General features: G+C 45.1%; 1 protein-coding gene across 1 annotated transcript in view; it reads right to left on the reverse strand.

Moving 5' to 3' along the window:
* The window catches only part of RTN1 (reticulon 1), a 126762-nt gene that overhangs the window by 44202 nt on the left and 58953 nt on the right, over positions 1 to 23607 (reverse strand). The window contains exons 2-3 of the mRNA XM_063159738.1: positions 8732 to 9469; positions 3392 to 4168 (exon numbers count right to left, since the gene is read on the reverse strand). Of these exons, the coding sequence (XP_063015808.1) occupies positions 3392 to 4168; positions 8732 to 9469 (1515 nt within the window). The remainder of the gene's footprint in view (positions 1 to 3391; positions 4169 to 8731; positions 9470 to 23607) is intronic.

Below are 23607 nucleotides of genomic sequence, written 5' to 3' on the forward strand. Positions count from 1 at the left end.
TGTGATATATATTACATTAAAACTATACTAAAAGAATAGAAGAAAGGATTTCATCAGAAGACTAGCTAAGAATAGAATAGGAAAGAATGATAACAAAGACTTGTGGCCTGGACTCTCTGTCTGAGCCAGCTGACTGTGATTGGCCATTAATTACAAACATCCAACATGAGCCAATCAAAGATTCACCTGTTGCATTCCACAGCAGCAGATAACCATTGTTTACATCTTGTTCTTGAGGCCTCTCAGCTTCTCAGGAGGAAAAATCTTAAGGAAAGGATTTTTCATAAAAGATGTCTGTGATTTCTCCTTCTTCTTGACCTCCATCTTCTGCTGTGATGTTGGCACTTTTGGATTGGTTTAAGGTAGTAGCTCACTGTCTAACATAGCTGATAGATATTGGGAAGTTATTGTCAATAATGTACATGTAGTTTTTAGTATAAAAAGACAACACTGCCTCTGAGGCGGGCAGCGTGCCTCAACCTGACCTGCAAGACAGAACTCGGTGGGTCAGAGAAAGAATTTTATAGATAAGAAACAAGAAACAACCTTGAGAATGAGAACAGAAGAATCCTGACTCCTTCTTCGACTGCCAGGCTGGGAAAAGAGGCTTGTACATATCTCAGAGTCACTCTGACCAGCAGAGATTCTGAGAGACCAGGACTAGGTTCACATGTTTGCTTCTCTGGACAGGTTCTTATCCCACTCCTCCTACAGCATCACAAGGCGTGGACGCTCCACCCCCTGGCAGGACATGCCTCTCCCCTACACCTTTTCCAAGCTGGGGCTTTCCAAAGGATGCAAAGCTACCAGAGCCCCATAAAAAGCAAACTGAAGCACAGAAAACAGATGGGCCAGAGTGTGGAGGCACTTACAGCAGATGGCACTAAAATATTAAACTAACATTCCCGTATGCTTAAGCCTTGGCCTGGCTTGCTGCTGGTTGCAGAGCCAGCCTGGTGAGAGCATGCAGATGAGAAATGAGCCTCAGATTGCTAAAGCACCCAACCAAACATCCCCTTCCCATGGAAAAATGCCTCACTAGCAGCTCCTCCAACAGCAGGGATGTGCTAACTCAATGCAGATGATGTTTAGCTGAACAAAAAAGCATTCCCAACAAATTCAGGTCTTTCCCAGATCTCCGCTGGAAAACCAGTTCCTTGAGAAACTCTGTAAAATCAGTTTGTCTGTGACAACAAATGGGGGAAAAGCCCACACTGCTTAGGGTTTGTCCACTCTGGGATAGCCCTGGACACCATGGGACAGCACAAGAGGCACCAGGAAGGAGGGAAAACACCTTCTTCAACCCAGAGAATTTGCCACTGTCACCCCAAAACCTTTTCTGCAGCTTGTGACACGACCAGAAATGGGTGGCCCTGAACCTTGGTGTCCCTCATGGGTGCTCAGAGCCACAGCAGCCACCCAGGGTGTGTGGTAAGGACACACATTTGTAGGGGAATGACTGGAGCAGTGCAGTGAAAGCCTTTCATAAGGCACCAAAATCAAGATGCTTTGTGTCAGGTTGGCACAGGCCTGTGCTGCAGAATAACACACTTGAAATGATTAATTTTATTTGACTGTGTGTCCAGCAGGATCCTGCCTGGGGCCTGGGTCCTGCCCATTGTGTCATCCAACCTGTGAGTGACAGCCCACAGCCCCAGGCCTGGGCTTTCCTTTTCTTAAGTGAAATTCTGCCATAAAGCAAAAACAAAATTAAAATAACCATTACTTTGAATGTCCACATCTCTTTCTTTTACATATCCTGACATCAGGCATCTGATCTGAAAGGTAACAAGCTGCTGCATATTTCATTAAATGGATCAAGAAGAAGAAATCTTCAAATGCTGTCAGTGATGGAGGGGCTGGGGAGAGACATGATCCTCCAGCATAAGGGAGATCTCCTCCCAGGACCAGGTCCTCAGGCTGTGGGACACCAGCACAAGGTAGGCCAGGCCATCCTGGCAGAGAGTGGCCAAAAGGCACCACAAGAGAAGACAGAAGGACTCAGCCAAAGAGCTCCTTCTCAGCTTGCCTTGATCCACACTTTTTGCAAAATGCCCTGGGCCAAAGGATTGATGTTTCCAGGACAGCAGGTCTTTTCTGAAATTCCCTGTATGCCTAAGCCATGTGCAAGTCCAGCACATAATAATTTAAAACAAGAATAAAAAGGAAAAAGAAACTGAGCTGGCAGCCTCCCTTCCTGCAGTGCCACAGTCAGATATGCTCCAAGCCCTGCTGTGTGAGGGCTGTGCCCACCCCTGGCAGGAGATCCAGGAGTGATGTGAGGGCTGCTTGGCTGCAGCTCTGCCTTCCCCTCTGCGCTCTGCAGGAGCAGGAGGCAGCACTAACTCAGGTAACAACCGCACAACTCCTGCCAAAGCCAAGCCCGGGGTGCATCAAGCAAAGCCATCATTCAGACCATGTGGAAAAGCAGGAGAGGCTGCTTGGTGATCAACAGCGTGGGAACAGCTCCACTCCATTGGATCCTGACAGCTCCAGTGAAATGGAGCTGGGAAGTGGCTGCCCGTTGTTGTTCTTGCCACTGGATGGCAATACACGTTAAGCAGAGATCTCTGTGCAAACCACACACGCACTCGCTGTTCCCCACATCGTTATTCAGGGCCATGGCCGTGGTGTCAGCACACCCAGCAGGACACCAGGGAGCTCCAGAGCCCAGAGCTGCCAGCAGCACAACCAGCAACACTGCTCTGGGGTCGGGCTGAATGTGGGCTTTTCCTTTGCACAGCCTTTACGTGCCTTTCCTGCACTCAAAATCAATTTTTGGCCATCCAGCCTGGCCTTGAACACTTCCAGAAACACCCAGACTCCCCAACTCCTCTCCTCCTCCAAGTCTTTCTCTTTGTTTTTCTAAAGGCATCCTCAAAATCTTTATCCTTACACTTCTGAGAGGTGCAGGACCCTGATTGCACCCCTCCCCTGGGACAAAGCAAGTAGTATTTAAAAGGTAAGATGATCATTTGTTCCTCTTTGTCCTCCAGATACCTGATGCACAAATCATCCTTACGGTTCTGGGGTTGCACCATCCTGTATTTATGCTTAAGCCTAAAAATTATTGTTGCTGGTATTTACTTTTTCCCTAAGAGGATGCCTGGTTTTTTGCTGGTATTTACTTAGATGCCTTTTTTTTTTTTTTTTTTTTTTTTTTTTTTTTTTTTTTGCTGGTATTTATTTGTTCCCTAAGAGGATGGGCAGGTCAGGGATGCTGTGTGGATTGTCATTGTCACAGGCGTGCCCAGCTTCCCCCTGAGGGTATCCTGTGCCGGCAGCTCCCCCTGCTCCGCACTCCAAACCTCTCCCCTGCAAGGACCAGGCACTTCTCCCTCCCCCTCCTCTCAGCAGCGCTGCAAAAAACCAACACAACATCTGCATTTACCTTTCTGCTTATTTAAAAACGGCAGTAGCAACGAAGCCAGCGGACTTTTTTTGCCAAAGTCCTTGGAAGACACTTTACTTTGGTTAACAACAGTCTCTTCAATGGGTTTCTTCAGTTTTACTCTTTCCTTCAGCTCCTCGGTGCTGACGGCGGAGGTCGGGGGCTCAGCGCCTATTTTTGGTGCAACAAAGGAGCTTTTCAGGTAGGACGAGGACTCCGCCAGGTTCTCCCTGTTCATCCTGCTCTCCGTCATTTTACCGGCCTCGTACTCCGAGGCGTCAGCGCGCGAGTTGTTCTCCTCCTTGATAATGTCCATGACCTTGGGCTTCATCAGCGGGGAGTCCTGCTCCCTCTTGGGGCTCTCCTCGGAGGCCGAGGAGGCATCGCAGGACTCGATGATGAGCTCGCTGTCGAGCTCCGCCTCCCGCTCCTCCCGCAGGATGCTGTACTGGATGGAGGGCGAGGCGGGCGACGGCGGGGGCCCCCCGATGTGGCTGAAGGTCATGTAGTTGGAGTGCAGCACCTCCTCGGCGGCCAGCGGGTCCTCCGAGACCAGCTCGATCTCCGAGTCGCCGGACTCGGCGCTGCTGGCTTCGTGCTCGCCGTGCGGGGCGGAGGGAGAGCGGCCGGGCCTGGGGCGCGGCTCCCGCTTCTCCGCGGCCGGGGCGCGCTGCGCCTCCGCGGCATCGAAGGAGAAGCTCTTGGCTTCCTTGATGGCGCTGATGAGCTCGTCCTCCGACAGGCTGCCTTTGCCCTGCGACTCCGAGCCGGACGGTTCTGCCGTATAGGAGAAAAAAAAAAAAAAAAAAAAAAAAAAAAAAAAAAAAAAAAGGGAAAAAATAACAATAATCTTATTTTCCAGCAGCTTAGATTTTTAGCGAATTATATACTATAATAGTATACAATAATATAACAATAATATAATACTATACTATGATTAATAATATAATAATAATATTATTATTATATTATTAATATATACTATACTATACTATACTATATATATACTATATACTATACTATATACTATATATATACTATATACTATACTATACTATACTATATATATACTATATACTATACTATATACTATATATATACTATATACTATACTATACTATATATATACTATATACTATACTATAACACTATAACTATAATATAATACTATACTATTACTATATATAGTATAATATTATATGGATATAATACTATACTATAATTAATACTATAATACAGTACTGTTGTGAAAAATGCATCTTTTATGATTGGCTTTTCGCAAATATTAAAAGGAATATTATGTGTGCTATGTTAGAAAGTTATGGTGTGTTATTTTTCTTAAGTACTGTGCTAAATATAGTTTTAGGTTATAACATAAAGTTAAAATGGAAACTATGCTAGGTAAGATACTTTCCTAAGAAAGGACTCGCAGTGAAATAGCAGCCACAGGATATCTGAATCTTTCAGAGAAAAAGAATTTATTGCTGTCTTATCAACAAAAAACCCTAACTTCTTCCCGCCTCGCTCATCCCTGAAGATGCCGTCAGGATTCAGAGAAAGAAGTTGACACTGCCCAGACAGAATCCTGTGTTTGAATGGAATTTACGCATCATGGATGAGGTGTATGAATATTCAACAGGCTGTTATTTTTAAGGTTTAATCCTCTGTTAATGTGGGTCCTTTGTCAGGCTCGTGCTGCCCAGAAAGAGGTGCCTGGACTGTCTGTAACACTTTGTTTTTATTGTCTCATATTGTCTTGATCCAAATTGTCCAAATTTTTATTACTCTAATTATATTACTATTTTTATAACTATTTTATTACTATTAAACTTTTAACATTAAAAAAAGTGATTGGCATTTTTCACACTATAATTATACAATTACATAATAATAATAGAATATATATGACATATAATACTATATAATTATATAGAATATAATTAATATTAATTTTTTATCTTATTATACAATACTACCCAAACCCATTAAAAAAAACACACACAAAAAACTAACCTCTACCCTAAAACTTCCATCTTAGTTTATACATATTATTATAGTGTAAAATCTTAAACTCTAAATTTTCTACTATATAGTTTAACTATATATAGTTAAACTATCACTATAGTTAATTATATATAGTTCATTTTCTACTATGTAGTATTACACACTTCTATTCAAACTACACACCTATAATCTTAATTCTATTATTCAGTTTTTAAAACTTTCTCTAAACCTCAAATCAAATGCAATATTCTCAGTACTTATCAACATAAAAAAATCTAAATTTCTCAATAACCAAAATTCCAACAGGAACAAACAGAACAGATTTCACAGCAGCACATTTCCCTCTAGCAGAACTGGGAGCACAGGCACAAAGTATCCCTGTCTGGGATGACTCACAGTAATAACAACTTGACCTTATACAGCATCTCCCATGCAGGTACTTATAAGAGAAGCATCACCTTCTGAAGAAAAAGCTGAGGTACAAGGCAGTGCTGGTCACTGCTTGATCAGTGGCTCAACAATGTGGTTTTAACCAGGGAAATTTTAACCTCAGTCAAGAGGAGCATGGGGTCAGGACACACACGACAGCATCCGACTGTCACCAACAGATACTCGTCTGTTCTGGGGACAAATACACACATGGGGCTGCTGGGTTCTGCTGATCCTAACAACCCATGTGTAGTTACCTGTAGTTTTGCCAAACTTTAACTTTCAGGTGTGGAAAATTTAGATCAGAAAATTTTCTCTCTTTTTTTTTTTTTTTTCTTTTTTGTTGGTTTGTTGACTAGTTTTTTTTTTTTTTTTGGTTTTTTTTTTTTTATTAATTTGGGGTTTGGTTTTTTCTCAGGGTGTGGGTGGTGAATTCTCTCTGCTTTTAGCTCAGTTGGGTCCAAGAATGAAACTAATTTTTTTCTACTGTAATTCTTAATATCATTATGAACTATATTAACAAAAATAATGAATTATCTCGTCACCCAAAATTTGAAACAAAACAAAAATATAAACAGCCCAGTCTGCGTTTTCTGACTGCAATTCCCCAGTCACATTGACACAGCCATGGAGCACACATGGAAATTTCTCCTCTGGGATCCTGGGTGTACATTCATGACTAATTTCAAGTCATTATTAATGTGATGGGGTCACTAAGTGGCACAGCAGGTTGGGAGGAGTCAAGAAAGCCACCAGGAATATAAATCCCCGAGTTTCCTCCAGCAGATGCTGGTAAGGAGGCCCATGAGAGGACAGTGCCTGCAGGTACCCACAGGGCTGGGTTGCACAGTGGAGTGGAGGAAAGCTTCCAGCCCACAAAAATGACACAAAAATTTCCTTCTGCACCTCAGACTGTGGCCACAGACAGGATTCAGGCGCTGGTGTTTTTACACCACACTCCCATCTGGATGCTGGGAGTTTTCTGGTGCACTGGGAGCTCCTGCATCTCCTCTGGCTGCAGGAAGCTGCGCTGCTCTCCTGCACCACCACATGCGAGCGTTTTCTCCCAGAGCCAGACTGAACCCGGCACAGATCCAAGCAGGCATGTGACTTCCAGCCCTGGTAGCACAGCAACGCTGTCCCTGGGCTTCACCCTGCTCCTCCCAGCCCTGGCATTCACCTTGTGAATAAAACAGCCCTTTGTGGCCAGCAGCAGGGTGTCACATTCACTGCTGGCACTGGGAGGTGGATAAATACCCACGGCCTTTCAGCGCAGAGACAGACCACATCTTCCTTCCCCAGAAAGATGAGGGCCACAGATTAAAAGCAAAATGTTTTCAAAAGTCTTGACCCAAGCAGGGGGTGCTGGCAGCTTTGCCAGAATGCTTGAGGGGCACCTAGGAGCCACGACTTTGCTGGGTCACTGCGTGGAAATAGCAAGGGCAGGTTTTAAATTTCCTCATCACTTATGAATGTGGGGTCTGGGCATGGAACATTCCCAGCTGCATGAAAGGAGGGAAAATGCAGAGGAAACACCCTTTGGGAGCCACCCTCTAGAAGAAGATGCTTTCTTCTTTCCTTTACATGGTGAATAAACAATTTTTATGGAATACAGATACCCAGCATCCCCCAGGCAGCCTTGAATATACACCAGGACTGAATAAGTAACAGTGCCTGAAGTCCTTAATTACCTTGTAGCAAAAAGTGTGAATCGATGAACAGTGGCACGTCTAAGGAGCAGTGTGTGATTTCACTCAATCAAATAAAAGAAGAAAAGTGTGGCTCTAAAGTCTATTCATTAAAGTTTCTGGCTGATGCAGGCAGAATAAATTCACAGCTGTGGTGGACTCTGTCTCCTTTTCCTATGTGGAAGTGCACAAATGCTCCTTCACTTTTCTGTAGGAACCAAATATTTCTCCAAGGGGAGGTATTTGTGTGGGTGCCATACTGCCATTTTAAAGAAATTCTAGTTGGTTTTTCTTTAAATGCTTCTAAATAAAATTGAAGCATTTTAAGTTTCATCTTATGGGTGATGTTCTTTGTCAAATGTTCATTGTTAAAGGATTTTAATCCAGGACACTGAAATTTAATTTTCAGTCTAAAAATTTGTTTTTCTGTCACAGAACTTTAGTCCTTTTGAAAGGACTATTCTACTTTTATATTTTAGCAGTGTATATTGGGGAAAATGAGGAGTAAATATTATGGACTACTGCAGTAATCAGACAGTAGGAAAAATATATAAACATGGGGTTTTGGTAACGCCCCAATATCCATCAGGAGTCTTTTGAAGAGATTGACCCTTTGTCCCTCCAGGCCTCTTTGTAAATGAGGTGACAGCTTTTCCCTCCTCAGCACTTTATAAAATCAGCACAGTGACATGAAAACAGCACTGATTTTTAACAATTAAACCCTATTTTCTGCAGAGCCAAAGAGATGCTAAGCCAGCGATTAAAATTTTCATAATATCAACCCAGTCAGTTGCATTGTCCTGATCCCACAAACCTCATTTCCCTTGGGGAACCAGGGCAGCCAGGGTGACCCCAAACCACCAGGACCCAGCTCAAACCATGGCCTGGGTGAAGATACCCCAGTGATCCCACAGGGACACTGCCTCCCCTGAGGAGAGATCCCTGAGGGCTGGGCTCAGCAGGCCTGGATCCCTTTCCATACAGAAGGACAGCCCATCCTGAGCAGTGTGTGGTGATGGGGAGCACAATTTGCCTCCCCCTTCACTTTGGCTACACAAACTGGTGCCAGAGGAGAGCACAAACACTCCAGCCATGCAGACTAGTGTGGTGCCCTCTCTCACCCCAAAAATCCCCGGTAATTCTCCAATGTGCTGGGTACAATTGCAACCACTTCTTGAGCAGCAAAACCCTCAGTGTCCTGCACCAAGACCAGCATTACCTGTGCCAGAGGAGGGTGGTGTGACAGATCCTGGGCTGTCATCCTCGGGCTCTGACACCGTCACCGTGGGCACCACCTCATGGCTCGGCTTCAGGCCGGTGTCTGGCTGAGTTGGGCTCGGCTCTTTGCTGGCAGCTTCCTTGGTGCTTTCTGTCTCAGTGAGTGTGATCTTGACAGGGGTTGTACCCCCAGAGGGACTGTGCTGACCCCCAGACTTTCTGTCTTCCAGCAGGTCTTGTTCCTTGGCTGCCTTTGTGCTCTCTGAAGGCGTCCGTGGAGGTTCGGCGGCGTGGCTGGACCCCACGGGTGTTCCCCGGTACTTATCACTAAGGACTGGGCTCTCGTCTTCTGAGTCAGAGTCGTGTTTTTCTTGGTACTTTATTTCTTCTGATCTACTCATGTCCATGTATTTGTAACCTTCTACTTTCATGGGATCTGCTAAGGTTTTGTCGACTTCAGTAGACTCTGCAGGAGTCATCTCTATTCCCGAGTCTGAGCTAAACAAGCCACGGGACTCAAACCCAGTCACGTCTTGAACAGGATGGCCCAGGGCATTAAACCCCTCCGTGCTGCCTGAGCAGGGAATGGGGGTGTTCTCCTGCTGATAGATGCCTGTGAAATAGGTGGAGTCCCTCGGGGTGGTGTAGTGGACGTCAGAGATCAGGGAGGTGTAGAAGGAGTTGTCCCCTCCGTTGGCAGTGGAGCCGTAGTCGAAGAGATGTGACGAGCCTGTGACACCTGAAGCAAACACACAAAAAGCAGGCACAGTGAGACACAAGTGCCTGCAGAATTTCTGCATCAAGCTTTCTGCAAAGCCACGCTTTCCCCCTGCTGAGCTTAGATTTGGTTTGTGAACCAGACTTGACTTTGCTTGCAAGCTCTTGGGGACTGTCTCTTTCTATGCCTCTGGGCAATATAGTGGCACATCTGTCACACAAGGCTTCCAGCTGCTGTTCTTTCTTAAAATAGCTATAAGAATCCTGATAGTAAATAAATATTCCTGGCCAATGTTTGCCTAGCCTGTAAATAAAAACTTCCTATGATTGCAACCTCACAACATCCCTCACAATCCAACCCAGGGGCTCATCATCCCATATCTTTAAAAGAAATCTAATGTCCAATACTAAGCCAATTTTTTTTTTCAAATACGTAGACCTGGAAGAATTTCATCCTAAGGAAACTTTTCATTATGAAAAAAAAAATCTGCTGGACAGAAATTGAGAGGGCGAGTTGCAAACAGATTTAGATTACATTTTCTCCTAAAAGTAGCCCTCCTAAATTTGTGAAACACCAAGGCAGAGACTCAACACCCTCATTTAGTGATTTCCACATGTTCAGAAAGCTGTAGCCCGTGTGCATCATCTAGAAATCATGCTGGCATGAAGGTGGTTAAATCCATGCATCATTTTCATGCCTCTAATTCCTTCTGCCATGCTCTCAGCTCCTCGGGATGATGCTAATTAAATTAGAAACAGCGGCCACTCTCCCTCTGCAGCATCCATACAAAGCACAGCTCGAGGACAGGAACAGCGAGATCCCCCACCAGGGAGGGGGGAGAGAGGATTCCTGTGGGGGCTGAGGGAATGGGAAGAGGAGGAACAAAGCCAACGTCTGTAGGAGCTGCTGCCCATGGGAGGGAGCAGCCTGTTAACCCCTTGTGTGCTGAACAGAGCTGGCTTTCTCCAACCTCTGCTCATCACCTGCGAGGGATGTGAGGCTCCTGACCTGCTCCACACGTGCCTGGGCTACCACACACTGTCACTGACGTATTTTATGAAAAATCCTTTCATTAGGATTTTCTCTCCTGAGAAGCTGAGAGGCCTCAGAAACGAAATGTAAACAATGGTTATCTGCTGCTGTGGAATGCAACAGGTGCATCTGTGATTGGTCTCATGTGGTTGTTTCTAATTAATGGCCAATCACAGTCCAGCTGTCTTGGACTCTCTGGTCAGTCACAAGATTTTATTATCATTCCATTCTTTTCCTTTCAAGCCTACTGATCACAGAATCACAGAATCACAGAATTTCAAGACTGGAAGAGACCTATAAGATCATCTAGTCCAGCCGATGTTCTAACTGTTCAACTAGATCATGGCAGCAAGTGCCACATCCAGTCTTTTTTTAAATTCTTCAAGGGATGATGCCTCCACCACCTCACTGGGTAAATGATTCCAGTTTCTGACCACTCTTTCTGTGAAGTATTTTCTTCTTACTTCTAACTTACATCTACCTTGACGCAACTTGAGACTGTGTCCTCTTGTTCTATCCGTTGTCGCCCGGAGAAAGAGGCCGACCCCCAGCTCACTACAGCCACCCTTCAGGAAGTTGTAGAGAGTGATGAGGTCACCCCTTAGTCTCCTTTTCTCCAGGCTGAACAACCCCAGCTCCCTCAGTCGCTCTTCATATGGCTTGTGTTCCAAGCCCTTTATTAGTTTCGTTGCTCTCCTCTGGACACGCTCAAGTAACTCGACGTCCCTCCTAAAGTGAGGGGCCCAGAACTGGATGCAATACTCTAAGTGAGGCCTCACCAGTGCCGAGTACAGGGGAAGAATGACCTCCCTGCTCCTGCTGGCCACTCCATTTCTGATACTGGCCAGAATGGCATTGGCCCTCTTGGCTACCTGGGCACACTGCTGGCTCATATTCAATCGACTGTCAACCAGCACCCCCAGGTCCCTTTCCACCTGAGCACTGTCCAGCCACTCCATCCCCAGCTTGTATCGGTACAGGGGATTATTATGGCCGAAGTGCAATACTCGGCACTTGGACTTATTGAAGCTCATCCCGTTTGATTCTGTCCATATGTCCAGCCTTTCCAAGTCTCTCTGAAGAATCCTACACCCCTCTGATTGATCTACACTCATTCCCAATTTGGTATCGTCAGCAAAACTACTAATAAAAGACTCTAAGCCCTCATCCATATCATCAATAAAAATATTGAACAAAACTGGTCCCAACACAGACCCCTGAGGGACACCACTGGTGACTGGTCGCCAGCTAGATGTGACACCATTCACCAGCACTCTCTGGGCCCGGCCATCCAGCCAGTTCTGAACCCAGCAAAGGGTATTCCTATCCAGACCACGGCCAGCTAGCTTGTGTAGGAGTATGCTATGGGATACAGTGTCGAAGGCCTTGCTGAAATCCAGAAAAACAACATCTACAGCCTTCCCTGCATCCACTAGCCGGGTTACCTGGTCATAAAAAGTGATCAGGTTAGTTAGACATGATTTACCCCTCCTAAATCCGTGCTGGCTGGGTCTGATACCCTGGCCATCCTGCAAATTTTGCATGATGGCACGTAATATGAACTGTTCCATTATTTTGCCAGGTATAGATGTTAGACTGACTGGTCTATAATTGCCAGGATGATGAAATCCTTTCTTCTATTCTTTTAGTACAGTTTTAATATAATATATAATATATATATATAATAAAATAATAAATCAGCCTTTTGAAACGTGGAGTCAAGATTCTCGTCTCTTCTCTCATCCTGGGACCCCTGTGAACACCACCACAACACACAGTGCAGACTTCATCACTAAGCTAAAGGGATATTGCTGCAGCTGCAAAGCCAGAAGCTGGAATATGTCCATGCAAAAGCTCCCCAGGTACTTGCATTTGGGTATTTCCTTCCCCCTTGCACAAACAGAGACTGATACCATCTCTAAACACCACCACAACTGCTTTTCCCCACAGCCCTCCATGCATCAGACATGTGCAGCTCATTTAGGGAACCCTGCAGCAGTATTTTCTGCCCTGTAATACTTCAGAGTTGTAGCTGAAGGCTTTATTTTACTGCACAGCCTCACTGGATCTGACACATACATACACCCCAAGCCCTGCACAAAGGCAGAGTGATTGTTTCCCTCATCTTATTTCTGCATTGTGCAGTGTTGTGATGTCTTACAAGCAATTTCTTTTCCCTGGATTGCCTCTAGGCTGGGAACAACACGTCCCTCCCATGACAAGAGGAAGCCTGGTAGCACAGGGGAAAAAACAACGCACAAGTGCTACTCCTTGTTTTTCATCCTACCTGTGCTACCTGCTGCTGTGTCCCCATCCTCCCTGGCTTTGGGGGCAGCCCTCCCTGCTAATCTGCCCCTGCACACACGGTGCAGGCAGCAGCTCCATCCCCACAGCCAGGGATTTGTAGCAGCCTTTGCCACAGGAGAGCGCAGAGCAAGGGGTGCTGCAGCCAACAGGTGGAAAATCATCCATTCCCAGTCATTCCCAGCCTTCAGCTGGGTGTTCTCACTGCTGTGTAGCACTGCATAGAGCTTTTCATAGAAATATTTATCATCAAGGCAAGCTCTTGCTTCAGAGTGGTGAGGATCACTGTGGAGATGTGAACTGGGGCTTATTTCCCCCTCTCTATCTATGCACCTTTACATTTAACTGTGGCATTCACATTTTCTGAAAAAATTCCTTCGCCCAGGATTTTTCTCCTGGGAAGCCTCAGAGGAAAGGAAAACAACTCTTATCTCATTTGCTTCTCCTGTGTTTTGCTCATGTGGAATGTGTTTGGAGCTTGTTTACCCACAGGTTCCATTGGACTCTGCTGTGAGTTGTTTTGACTCATTGGGCAATCAGGGCCAAGCTGTGTCAGGACTCTGGAAAGAGTCACAAGTTTTCATTATTAGCTTTTTAGCATTTAGTAAGTCTCCTTTCTGTATTCTTTAGTATAGTACAGTATTCTTTAATATAATATAGTATCATAAAGTGATAAATTAGCCTTCTGAGAACATGGAGTCAGATTCATCATTCCTGCCTTCGTCGAGGCTTTTCCTGCAAATCCAATATTTTAATACTCAAAACTTAACCTTCTGTTTTCCTGCCAGCTCACTCAGGGCTGCAAGATGCTTTTGTGACTTGCTGCAGGCAGATCCCATCCTCAAAGCTACATGAGAATGAAGCCTAAGGGGAAAACCACAGCAAAACCAAAGCAGAATAAGGGATGAACTGGGCTGCCCAATACCCAGGGTCTACCTGAGGTCATCCAGTGCCTTGCAACGACAGCTCATACCCAGAACACATTCCTAAATGAGCAGTAAGCAGAAAGGGAAAGGTTCTATTCCTTGCCAGTGCTCTTCTTGCTGAACTTGCCTTTCTGAAAATTATCCATGAACAGGCTTGGATTTTCACAAATGTGTTGGTTAGCTGGAATTATCTGATGCATTGTTTACGCCAACATATTCCAGACTGTGAATTGCTGACTGCAGACTATTCATGCCTGTTGCTGCCAGTATCTGCTGTTTGTAATTTACTATTTGTGCTGGGTGAGTGGCTGTCTGAATCACAGGGTTTCAGGGCTGCTCTTTGACTAAATGCTTCCTCAGTGCCTCCTGGACCTGCTCCAAAGCCCACTGAATCCACTGGAAAAGTCCCACTGACCCTGAGTGGCTGTGGACCAGCTCAAGATGACTGTGGAATACTTTCTGCTCATGAGGAATACTGTCACAACACCATCAGAGGGCAAAAAACATCCCAATATTGCTAGGAGAGAGGGAGCACAAACAGAGACAAAGGAGATTGAAGGCACTGCCAAAGCAATATTCACAGATGCTGCTCACAGCTTTCATTTGTGCTTTGTCCACAGTACATGGGAGCCAGAAGCTCAAGCATTTGCAGCTCTTAGCAATGCTGATCAATAGAGCAGTGAAAAGGTTTCTAATGCATTTTTGTCAGGTGCTTCATAGCAGGAGTTATAGCCTGAGCAGCTCACAGGAGTGATAAAGTGAGCTCACGGTGATAAAGAGAGGTTGAGCAAATACCGTCCTAATCTTCAGGTTATTCCTCAGCAGAAAGAAAAGTAACCCTGAAATAGTCATTGACACAAACATCACATTTTCAAACATCATATTTTCAAATAGTACAAACCCAGTACTGTAGCAGATGTTAACACAGCAGCTCATTTAAAATAGAATCACTATCAATCATAAACCTTTTTGAGTTTTTTCTGCAGCAGCTTTGCAAATAGAAATGAAACCAGAAAATGCATTTCCTACTGAGGCTGAGGAGGAGAGAGAGTTACAGGGTATGTGAGCAAAGGGAGGGTTCACATTAGCAGGACATATGGGGATCCCAACTCTCAAGGCGACAGCAGAGTCAAAAGCACTGAAGACAGCTGAAATTGCCTAATTAATAGGATTTAATGTAACTCCCTATTTCCTCTGGGATTGATTTACAGCCTTTGCCAAAACTGCCTCTCATTTGGGAAGTGTGAATCTCTCAGCTATTAGACTGGCTATTAAAGACATGGAAACTTATAATAGCTGAGCAGATTTTTGCTGAAGAACAGTGTGCTCATAGCCTGGTGATTAAGCAATGCCCTCTCTGACTTTATTTGGTTCAATATCCGTGGGAAGGAGAAGCCTTGAATAGCACCGATAACAGATGACAGTATCAGGTCTGAATTTACCCTTGTTACAAAGCTTGGGTTTTTTTTTTAACCTGGATTTCACTCAAAACTGCCCAAAAACTCGCCTGTCAATTCAGGTGAAGGAAAGCTATTCAGGTCCTGAGAGCAGCAGTTGTGCTTTCTTGTAACATGAGCCCTCGGGAAATAATTTCACTTCCTGCAACCAGCTAAGAAGTAATGGGTCTGATTCAATCACTCCAGCCCAGCTGAGATGCTCAGCAAGTTACATGTGTTTTCATCAACTGCAAAGGGAAAAAAAAATTGGAAAATGACTGTTTTGTTTGCTCAGAAGAAGTGAATGCTCCAGAAATCCTCTCCTGTGGAACTGGATTTAGAGCTATTTAGCAATTGATACAGGAAATAATTTAGAAATCGTCAGTTCCATGCAGAGTAGCTCTTAATTTAAGAAAGGCAGCTCAAGACCAATTTGGATCAAGGCAAGCTGCTCTGCTGCATCACACTGGAACAGGGAACAAAAAGTTAGCTGAGGATCACAATCAAGAAAAAGAGCAGATTTAAATAAAAGTGATTCCTTTTTTCCCCCAGCTAGAGTATTCTTGGCCTTATTAAAATTGATCACTTCGGAATATTGTGCTCAACTTTTAAGAAAATAACCTTATTTCATATTAACCTGTCAAGCTTCACATGCAGCTCTGGTGATCTTCAGTGGCACAGACAGAGTGACACTTGAGGGACCTGGTCTAGTGGAAGGTGCCCCTGGTGACAGCAGGAGGGTTGGAACAAGATGAACTTTAAGGTCCCTTTCAAACCATTCCATGATTCTGTGATGTGAAATTTCAGTTCCCTAAAGCTGGCAACCCCTCAGTGCAAGGTCCTGTATTTATTGCCTGTCACTGATTTGCTCAAAATTAATAATTTTTTAGTAGAAGAGAGGGGAGAATCTTTAATTAGGTGATGCAGACTTTACAGCCTGGAGCTGTGCAGAGAGGACAAAATCTTTTTGGTTGCAATGGGAGGAATCAAGGTTTCAGCGACCTTTTCAGACAAAAGCAGAATAGTGGGAGCAAGCAGCTTGCAGCAACTTCCTGTAAGTCCTTTAAATAGTTGGCTCTGACTTTTTGCTTTGGATATTGAGCTTCAGGAGTCATTACTGGCTGCTCCAATGCTGCAGGGATGAAAGCTCCCAGAAGCAGGGTCTTCCCACCTCTTTCCCTTTTCCACCCAGGTCTACCCTGTCCCATTTCAACAATCCATGACCTGCAATAATTAATCAATTAGAGATATAATTTCATTTTTATCACTCAGCCATGACCACTAGGAAAGTGTATCTTCCTGCTTTCTTCCAAATGCACAACAAAAGTAGTTATTAAACAGAATACATATATTATTAAACAGCCTTTCTTTTCTCTACCAGGTTTACAATTTTGTCATCAGCCACTAGTAAAAAGCCTTTGCTTGGCCTTGGCTTCTTTTTATTCCTTACACGTAAAAATGAGGGGGAAAAAAAAGGGAAATAATTTTTCCTGGTTTTTGACCCTGATGCATGATGTTTTACTGTGTACTTTCAGTTCCCTAACTCAGTTACTTTCCTTTTTAAAACTCATGTCTTAGAGCATTCACATCTGTATCATGCATATCATTATGCAGATGTTCAGTCTTACATCACTTTTCCACTCCTCTTTCCCATACCCAGACAGACCAGCAGTCCCAAGTCTGTCTCCAAATTCAAAGCACATCATTTTCTTGGATCCAGACTAAGCTGTTTTCCCCTCTCTGCTTGATTTCAAACTCAGTCCAAACCTCAGGAAACTCCAGATTTCCCACTATCTTGACTAGTGCCTTCCTGGCAGTGGCAAGGGCATCTTGCACGAGTGGCAGAGGCATCTCTCAACCCCAGCCCAATCATGCACTGCTTCAAAAGGATCTGTCACCCTCAGGGATATTTGAGTGCACCACTTGGGAGTCATGCTCTCCGTTTTACAAGACCCTTCTGCATGAATTTTCTAACCCCAAACACTTCAATATCCAAACAAAACCCAAAAGTACTTTAGCAATTGTGCTCCAGCTCGAGCAGAGCTTGAAACCCAAATGGCTGAGAGCTCAAAGAGCTGAGATGCTCACAGAGGAACCACTGTGCTGTGGATAACACCACTGGATCAGCTCCCAGTGTCCCCTGGATTTGCCTTTCTCAGTGGCTGGTGTAGGAATGTGCCCCTTGTTGGCAGAGTGGCAAAGCAATCCTTTGTCGTCCTAAAAAGGAAAGAAGCCCAGAAGTTTCTCTCATCCATTAGGTGAAAAGCCACCTCATAGGACCTTGGGGACTTCACCTCAGACTTAAGGATGGCTAATTGGACAGAAGCCAAAACGTCCTGCCTGGGCAATTAACTAGAAAAGGACATGAACAAAGAAACTAACTGCTTTTGTGAAGTGTTTTACCAGGAGCAAGAACGTCTAGCCCCTGGCTCGGTTTTTCTGTTTGTTATTTTGCCTTTTATTAAACCTTTTTGTTTCCAACACTACAACAGAAGCCATCCTGCTGATTTTTATGCCTCCAAGGGTAGCTGAGCTATCTTGGGTGTGTTATAGGCTTCCAATAGCTTATTAGACCTGGCTCCAGGAGGTTGCTGCAAGAGGCTGGAGCTGTCAGCCATGAGCTATCCCAGCTCCAGATGCTCTGGGCTAGACAGAGAGAGCAGCAAGCTGCCTGCAGGAGAGCTGCAGCAGGGTGTGCATCCCTGCGAGCAGTGCCAGCTATTCCCAGCTGCCAGGAGATGGTGCTCTTTGTTTTAGCTCGGGATTCCCAAACCCACTTTACAGCTTGGCAACTTCCTTTCCTCCAGAACTCTCACCATCCTGTCTGCAGCACGGATATATCCCCGCAAATGGCACTGGCAGACACGGATGGCCAAACCCCGAGGGTTGTTTGGGGATTCATTTGCACAATAGATGCTGCAGGAAAACCAGATTGTTAAAAATAGGTTAGAAACTGTTGTAAAATAGTTGATAGATCATTAAGGATGTACTGTTAGTTTGGTTATTATATTGTAAAAGGGGTTAAAAGGGGAGTTATAAGAAATACTGTCCTCAACACACCATAACACACCTAAGGAAAGTGCACCATGAGCCAGCCTGGACAGAACTGTGATGGGCCAATCAAGTACCTTAAACCTTCATGCAAATGAAGGATCCAAAAAGAAACCAATCCAAAGGGACAAAAAACAGGATAAAAAGGGGCTTCTGACCCACTGAATCCATGTTGCTCCATTGGGGACATGGCTGCTCAGAAGCCCCAGGGCCGTCACTGCAGCATACTCGACAGGAACGCTCCTGCTCAGCTCAGACCCCCTTGCTTTGGGCCTTTCTTTTTCTTATCGTAAATGCTGAAATCGCTTTAGTACCAGGAGGCTGCTCTCATTTTTAACAGGATGGTTCAGGAGGGTACCTGACCCTATTCTGTTATTGCTCCCGTGGCTCTCTGCATGGGCCCAAGTGTGCTGGGGACACAGAGAGCAGCAGGAAGGGGGCTTCTCACTGCCTCAGCTCTCGGGGACAACAGGGAGTCAGTGCCTCAGCTGTGCCGGTTATCCATCTGTCCTAAGGTGACTATATGATGCTTGTATGCCCATTCGTGTGTTCTGTTTATGCTGGATATTATGTTCCGTGCCTTCAAGACTGCTCTGAAGAGTGAAAGTTTTGTTTTGGTTTTGCTCTCAGCCTGCTCCCCCATGGCTGGCAGGACACACAGACAGGGCAGTACATGGTGCTGCTCTTGCTTTTTACTGGGCTTTTCGCTTTGCTCTTGCTTCTACTTTGTTCCTTCTTTTTGCTCTGCTCATTAGTTAGTTTAGCTAAACAGTTCAAATTTTTCCCTGGAAAGTTTCTCCTTTCCCTTTTTGGCACCACTCGAGCCTGCTCCGGGCTGGGCCCTGGCAAACCCCGAGAGTTTGCACCTTGTGGCCCAGCGGGGCCTACTCTGGGCAGCAGCTGCCCCAGTGCTGAGGGACTGAGAACAGAGCGAGCACCCCCAGAGAGACTTTCTGAATTTGTCATCTTTTTCAGAGTGGTGTCACCCAGTATTGTTCATTTTGTGTGCTGGCGTGCTGTGCCTGTTAAATAAACAGGTTCTTTCCACTTCTCTCTGAGGAATCCTTCCCAGACTGGTTGCGGGGAGGGGCCGTGTGGGTTTGCTTTCTGGAGGGGCCCCTTTGGAGGTTTTCTCCCAAATTTGCCCTAGACCAGGACACCATCCTTCCCCTCCAGATCCCACAGCCACCAGAGGAAACATTGCCCTGGCAAGTTCTGGCTCCTGCACAGGTAGGAGGACAGGAGGACATTGTGAAAAGAACAGGCTTAATCCTATCGACACTCTGATTAATTAAGTGATTTCATTGGAGTGGTTTCTGATTCATCCCCCCTCTCTGAGATGGAAGCAAGTCCTAAATTGAAACAAGTCAATGTAAAATTTGGTGCATGGAAAACCTCTCCTCCAGGTCATTTTGCAGAGGATGTGAGTTACTACAGCCTCCCAGCTGGAGATGCATCACTTTCCCACAGCTTTAGCTTTTACAACTTCCAGACCCAGGGGTGCCCAATCTCAGTTCTCCACATGATAAATGTATATGGAAAGGGGGGCAGCTGGGATCCCAGCCCCCAAAAACCTTGGCTGCTGAGGATCAGCAACCTTGATCAATTCCCCACCTTCTTGTAAGCACAGAGATTGGAGCAGGGGACAAATCCCTTTCAGGATCCAACCCTTAGAGGCCCTAACACTTTTGGGAGCATCAGCTTGCCCAGTTGAGAAACTCCCCTCAGCTGCTGGTGGCAGGTCACCACCACATTATGGTTCTCCCCTAGGAACCTCCCTGGGGGCTTTTCCTGTTGCCCCAGCCAGCTTCTGGTTTCTTCCAACAGCTGGGCAGGCATGGATCAGGTTCTGGCTCTCCTCTGGAGTGCTACAGCCTCATCTGTGTGTGGGATGTGTAGGAAACACTGCTGAGCTTTTAATAAGATTAAGAAGGTCCACTCCATCCCAGCAGGATATTAACAGCTTTTCTTTTTTGGCCACAGGTGCTGCAGCACATCAGCTATTTTTTCCCTGTCAGTGCCTCTCCAAAAAGACGCCAGGGTCCACTTTTTGCTGCAGCTGAGTGTGTCATGGTGCCCCCCAGATCAAGCCAAGTCAAACAGGGCAGCAGAGCTCCCAGGTTTGGTGATGTTGAAGACCCTCAGCTCCCGTGGGCATCCACAGCACTCCAGGGCTCACAGCACCAGGCAGGGGATGCTGAGCAGGTGCCCCAAAGCCAACCATCAGTGTGCAAAGTGAACCCATGGTAAATGATTCAGCACTTCCCACCCACCCCCACCTGCCCTCGGGGCTTTCTGCTTCAATAAATTGTCTCAGAGAGCTCCAATTTGACCTGGCAGTAAAACCCTGGCATAAGGTCTGTGACAGCTCTCCACAGCACTCTGGACAGCATGAAAAATACAGAGCATTTTAAAAGGAGGCCTGAGAAAGCACAAGAATGGTTTGAAACGTGCACAAATTTGCAAATGCTGCTAGATGTCCAGCATTACTTAAAAAAAAAAATAGATAAATATCATTTAGTGAGTTAACAAAAATCTGGTTCTTGTAAAAAGGTTTTCACTCCAGTGATAGCAAGATGACTGGTTGATAGGTTTCAATGACACCATGATACTACCTAAAATACCTTCAAATGCAATTTCCTGAGGATAATTAAAGTCCACTTATAAGATTAATTCTTTCTTATTTCACCGTAGTCACATTTTCCCTGGAATGGTAAAACTTCACTGAGCTCCACGACAAAAATACTCCAAGCACTAAGTGAATTAGCACCTCAATCATGCTTTTCCATTACCTGAAATGGGGCCCAACTCCCTTTAGAGCAATAGACTGCAAAGCATTTCACAAAATCTGGATGTATTTGGCTAAGTCTCATTCTTCTTTTAGGTTTTAAAATACTGAAATCCCATTTCCAGCATGATTCAGGAAATTCAGCTGCTTGCTGCTTTTACCCCTAGAGCAGACCAAGGGTACTCCAATGTCCTCTGCAGAACCACCTTCTCTCCTGTCCAGATTCCATCCCTGGAATTCCCTTCTCAGGCACCTTCAGCCCATCCAGTGCCACCTTTGCTGGGTCTCAGTTCCTTTTAAATTCAGCTTTTCATGATTGCTCCAAGTCAATCCCCAGCCACAGAGCCACAGATTCCAGCTCAGCCTGGAAAAGGGAGAAATTCCAAAGCCAGCTGCTTTTGATGCTGACATGAACCTGGGACAGAAATCACTGCCCTGCAGCTCCAGGCTCTTCTACAGTAAGGGAAAACCCAGTGCTGGAGAAGAGCTTTGCTGGAATAAAAGTTTTTTAGTAAGAATCTGATACACATCTGGAGGGACTGCTGAGTTCTCTCTATGCCTCTCATACCTGACCATAACAAATTGTGAAAATTTCATGGAAAGCCATGTATAAAAATGAGAGAAAAGGCAAAAAGGGTTGTCTTGCACTTGGACTTGGCTCTCCATCCCCCAAGGCTGGATCCACTCCAGCTGCATGAATCTTCCAGGGAGACAGAGCCACAATTGCAAAGAGGTTCAGCTGAAATCACTGAGGGCTCTCGAGAGGAAAATTAATTTTGTGACAATGCCTAACACCTACAGTGATGTGTCAGGCACAGTAATTCAGGGAGAAAACCAGCTGTCAGGCACTGCAGGCTGGGCTAAATCAGGAGTGACTCCACCAAAGGTACAAGAGTTACACCTGCATAAAACTGTCACCAGGGAAGGAAGTACGAGGCCCTGGGAGCCAACAAATAGAGTCTGAAGACAAGGCATTACTGGCCATAAATCAGGATCAAATCTAATGCCCAGGGGACAGCAGGGAAATCTAGGTCAGAGAGGACACAGCAGTGCCAGGCTGACGCAGGCAGACACAGAAAAATATCAAAAATCATCATCAAGCTCTCTTTCCACACACGGTTTTCCCACCTCAACATGACTTGCTCCAGAAAGGCCAGAGGACCAGGTGTGCTGGCTCCTGGTGTTACCTTTACATTAGGACAAAACCCCTGTAGAGCACTGAGCAGGTTACAGAATATGTAATATCAGAAAATATTTAAGGGAAAAAGAGAAATGGGGAGGTTCTGCAGAGGCAGGTGAGGCAGCAGACTCTGATCCAAGAGCTAATGGGGTATCCTTGCACATTAAAGGATTTCTCCCTGTTTCTAGAAGTTGATGCCACCAAGGATGCATCTGAAAGTCAATCAAAAAAGTTTTCAAAATTATATTAAAAGTTAAACCTCTCAGACTAGTGCAGAATTTGGGGCAGAGCCACTGCAGTCATCAATCAGCATCAACCTGCTGGCTCCAGCTTCTGCTTGAGGAGGATTGGGCCATGTGTGCTATAACTAATGCTAGAAATGTCCTTGCCTTCAAGGTCTCGCCTTTCTTTGCCTGCCACTGTGTCTCTTCTCCCGTGACAGATGAGTTCACTCCAAGCAGAGACAGGAAAATCCTCCTCAGACATCTCACCCTCCTGGAGAATGCTTTTTAGACCTAACCCACCCTTCACTCTACGTTATGGAAGAACCAACACAAGTCCTTCCCTCCCTCTACTGTGAGTACATGACACCAAAACTGCTCACCTGTTGGAAGCCAGGATGCTGAGAATTTTAAACTTCCTGTGCTTAAAGGCACAGACCCACAAGAGAACACTGCATTTGATCTGAGGTCATGGAACAGGTTTCTAAAATTGATTAATAACACTGGGATTATGGGTGTGTAGTTGGTTAGAAGTGTGTAATATCACAGGTTGGAAAACTTAGAGTTTGAGATTTCAGAATACAGAAATAAATATGAAGGAAGATGGAGGTTTTAGGGTGGAGGCAGGTTGTTCTTCTTTACCTTCTTCTTCATAGTTTTGGGTGATGTTTTGTAATTGGACAGAAAATCTGCATTGTGGGCTTCCAGGGATCAGTTATTGGGTTAAAAAGGAAAATAATCTATGTGTCCTTTCTTAATTGGATAGTTTAGTCTTAAAACACCTTGTAACAAGAGATAGTTAGCTGTTTTGTGCCTTGCTGCTGAACTCATAGTAGTGAGACTGTTTTATTGATAAGAAATAATAAACACTTGAGTCTGAACATGAATTACTGTCTCAAGTAATCTAATCCAGACCCAGAGAAACCAGCAACTGGTACTGCCACAGGTGACAGTCAAACTAACCTGTGTTCCTTGAAATCTTAATTATACCTTCACTCTGAGCAGAGTTCAAACTTTCTGTCTTTTAAGACTAAAGTATCCAATTAACAACTAGATTATTTCCCCTTTTAACCCAATAACTGATCCCAAAGCCTGCAATGCAGAGTTTTCCACCCAATTACAAAATGCCACCCAAACCCATGGAGAAGAAGGAAGAAGAAGCATGAAGAAGAAACCCAGGACAACACCCTGTGCCCTCCATCCTGCTTCCATCCACAACAT

This window comes from Melospiza melodia, chromosome 6 (genome assembly GCF_035770615.1).
Source record: "Melospiza melodia melodia isolate bMelMel2 chromosome 6, bMelMel2.pri, whole genome shotgun sequence".
Taxonomy (NCBI): Eukaryota; Metazoa; Chordata; class Aves; order Passeriformes; family Passerellidae; genus Melospiza; species Melospiza melodia.